General features: G+C 33.4%; 1 protein-coding gene across 1 annotated transcript; it reads right to left on the bottom strand.

Annotated features, from left to right (window-relative positions):
• Positions 1-733: 733 nt before the first annotated feature.
• Positions 734-2,719, bottom strand: LOC133331028 (protein mitoshell-like; the record flags this gene model as incomplete). Its single annotated transcript, XM_061539428.1, has 3 exons — positions 2,271-2,719; positions 1,988-2,033; positions 734-1,919 (listed from the first exon to the last, which is right to left on the bottom strand). Coding segments are annotated over exons 1-3 (1,671 nt in total), but the record flags the coding sequence as incomplete, so codon positions are not given.
• Positions 2,720-3,043: the final 324 nt, after the last annotated feature.

Raw genomic sequence — 3,043 nt, 5'->3', positions numbered from 1 at the left:
GTCTGATTTTATGTAAATGGTGCACCAAACACACAGGAATTGTCCCATTAAAACAAAATTTGGCATGACGTAAGTTCAGGATAGAGTGTGTAAAGTTTCATTGAAATCGGATTATATTATATATATATATATATATATATATATATTTATATATAGGGGAGCTATATTTATTTCTGATCCGATTTAAATAAAATTTTACACAATTTATCATAGGTTAATTTCCATACATTACGTCAATAGGATGAACCGTGTGAGTTTGGTGCCCCATATGTATAAAATCGGACGAACAATTAAATTGGAGATATATCTAAATCTGAAACGATATTCACCAATTTCAATAGGATTCGTCCTTGGGCCACATAAATGAGCTGTGCCAAATTCCATGCAATTAGGATCATATATGCGACCTTTACTTTGTTTAAAATTTAACATGGACAGACAAACGGACATGCATAAATCGACTCAAAGTGCTTCTATGCATATTCTCATAAAGAACCATAGATCGATCTCGTTTATTTTTGCCTGTTACAAATATATGCCGAAAGACATAATACCCTGTACGACAGTGTGGTGAAGGGTATACAAATCCATCCATCTTTCTTTTGTTACAATTTCCAATTTGAACCTTTCTAATTTCTGAGATGTTACTGTATTATTAAAGATATTATTCTAAAAATAAATATCAGTTAATAGCCTGATTTATAATTCGTCATATGAATTACATTAAACTTACATAATTTTTCGTAAATTGAAATTTAAAAAACATATCGGCATTTTGCATTGACATAATACAATCTTTGAGGTTATGTACCTTTGATTCTTGACCATTAGTTTTGCTTACTTGAGGATTATTCACAATCTGATTTTGACTGTGTACTCCAGTGAAATTTTCTTCAAATGCATGCAAATCATAATTTAAACCATTATTTTCTTTGGTCTTTAAAAATTCCAATGTTGCCAAAGGTGTATCCGTAGCCTGATAATTTCCATTTAAATTTGGGCAGTAATCTAATATTTGATTATTAAAATAATTTTGAAATGGTACAATGCTATCCGAGGCGATAATATTTGTAGCTGGTAGATGAGTTATGGATGGAATCAAGTTCTCACCATTATTATTGGCTATTAATGGCGCTAATGGTTCCGTGGTAAGTAGCTCATCTTTTTTAATTGGATTATAGGTACCAGTTTTAAAATAGGTGCCATTCACTGTGGCCTGACGTTGACTATCTTCCGAGTCTTCGACCATTGTATAAATATAATTTCTATTTAAATAATTGCCATTTTGATCCAAAGCGTTGTCATCGAGTAAAATATTGGGGGTGGTCGATAAAAGTTTAATGGGTGAGGAGTTACTGGTATTTAGACAACCTCCACCACCACCAGCACCGTTTGTTGATATATCCGATTTTTGATAGGCATTCTTTTGTGATTGCACTAGGTTATCCAAGTTGACAAATGATTTGATGAGACTTTCAATGAAATCCATAGTTGTATCTTGCCATGCGGCAAAGGCCAAAGCAAAATCTGGACTGAGAGCCGCCTTGACTTTATTCAAACCCTCGGGGGTATTGTAAACATAACCCTTAATTATTATCCAAGCATTTATGATGCGCGTAAAAACAAATATGAAATCCTTGACAGCCCATGCAATGCCTTGGGAATTAATATTGGGTAATACACCATCGGGACGTATTAGATCTTGTTTCAAACGGGCACAAAGGCTATCGATTTTCTTAAAACATGGACGATTGCGATGAGTTTTAGCTAAATTTTCAGCAATGTCACTGCCTCTAAGGGCCAAACGTCTTAAATCGTTGAAACGGGCCTGAGAAAGATAAACCTCATTTGCCGAGGCTTGAGAGCTATTCGTTCGCATAAAATTCATGGTGGAGGCATCACCGCCAGCTGCGTTGTCACTGTGGATAATTAAAATATGAGAAAGAAATTGTTTCCACTATAAAAAGTATAATTTTAAACTACTTACTCAGCATGCAAAGGTAAGGGTGAATTGCATAAAGATGCATTGGAATCTAAAATAAAGGGAAAGATTACTATTTTTATGTCCTTCCTTAATTTATGAATTGAATTATTTGGGTTTCAATCACACAATGACAACTGAGTATTTTCATGTTCAATTTTCAATATCATCTTGAATAAAATTCTTTTTTATTTAGTACAATAACAACTGACTATTATAAGGCTCAGTTTTCATTATCTTCTTAAACCCGACACGTTTCAATTTCTAATAATTTTTTAATCCATCTTACCCTTACTATCCTTCTCGCCGGCCTTCTGGCATGCGGTTGAATAGCAAAATTTACCCAAATTCAATTTATTTGCCGAATCATAAATCGTATTTAAATTCATAGGGGAATTTTGTGAGACGCATTGAATTTGAATATTAATTTTATTGGAATCATTTAAAGATGTATTTTGACCACTATTGGTGCCTCCTGCATTTAAATTACGTTCTGGTTGTTGTTGTTGTGGCATTTGAATTTGTTGACTGCCGGCTGCCGATGATGAGGAGCTGCTTGAAAAGCTAGAAAGTGGTGAACCAATATTACACTGTTGAGTGCCCTGGAAAATGGGTACTGTTGCCGTGGCATAGGGTCCAGTTGCAATTGCAGCATATGGTAGGGCCACATTGGCTGGTATCATTGGCGAGAGGAATGTGGTTGTGCCAAAGGGCCAAAGAGCATGCATTTCTAGAAGAAAAATTTTAAGAAAAAATAATAACAAAATATTTTTAAAAATTTTAATGTAAATATAATAAATAAATAATTTTTAAACATATTTTTGTCCGATTTTAGGTAAATAGTGCACTAAAGTAACTTTATATCCCTCGATTTTCAGGAAATTTGGCATAGCGTACTTAATTGAGTCTAGAATGATGTGTGTTAAGTTTCGAGAAATTCGGGTCAGATTTAGATATAGCTCCCATATATATTTTCTACACTAATATTTTTTTACACTAACATTTCTACAAAATATTTGTAAAAATTCTTACCCTGGTGGTAATAAAGAAATATTAACAATT

The sequence above is a fragment of the Musca vetustissima genome, unplaced genomic scaffold (assembly GCF_032173495.1).
Source record: "Musca vetustissima isolate MV318-11 ecotype Yass unplaced genomic scaffold, APGP_CSIRO_Mvet_v1 utg154578, whole genome shotgun sequence".
Classification (NCBI taxonomy): Eukaryota; Metazoa; Arthropoda; class Insecta; order Diptera; family Muscidae; genus Musca; species Musca vetustissima.
Note: the sequence above shows the minus strand (reverse complement) of the source record. Positions and strands in the feature narration are given on the sequence as shown.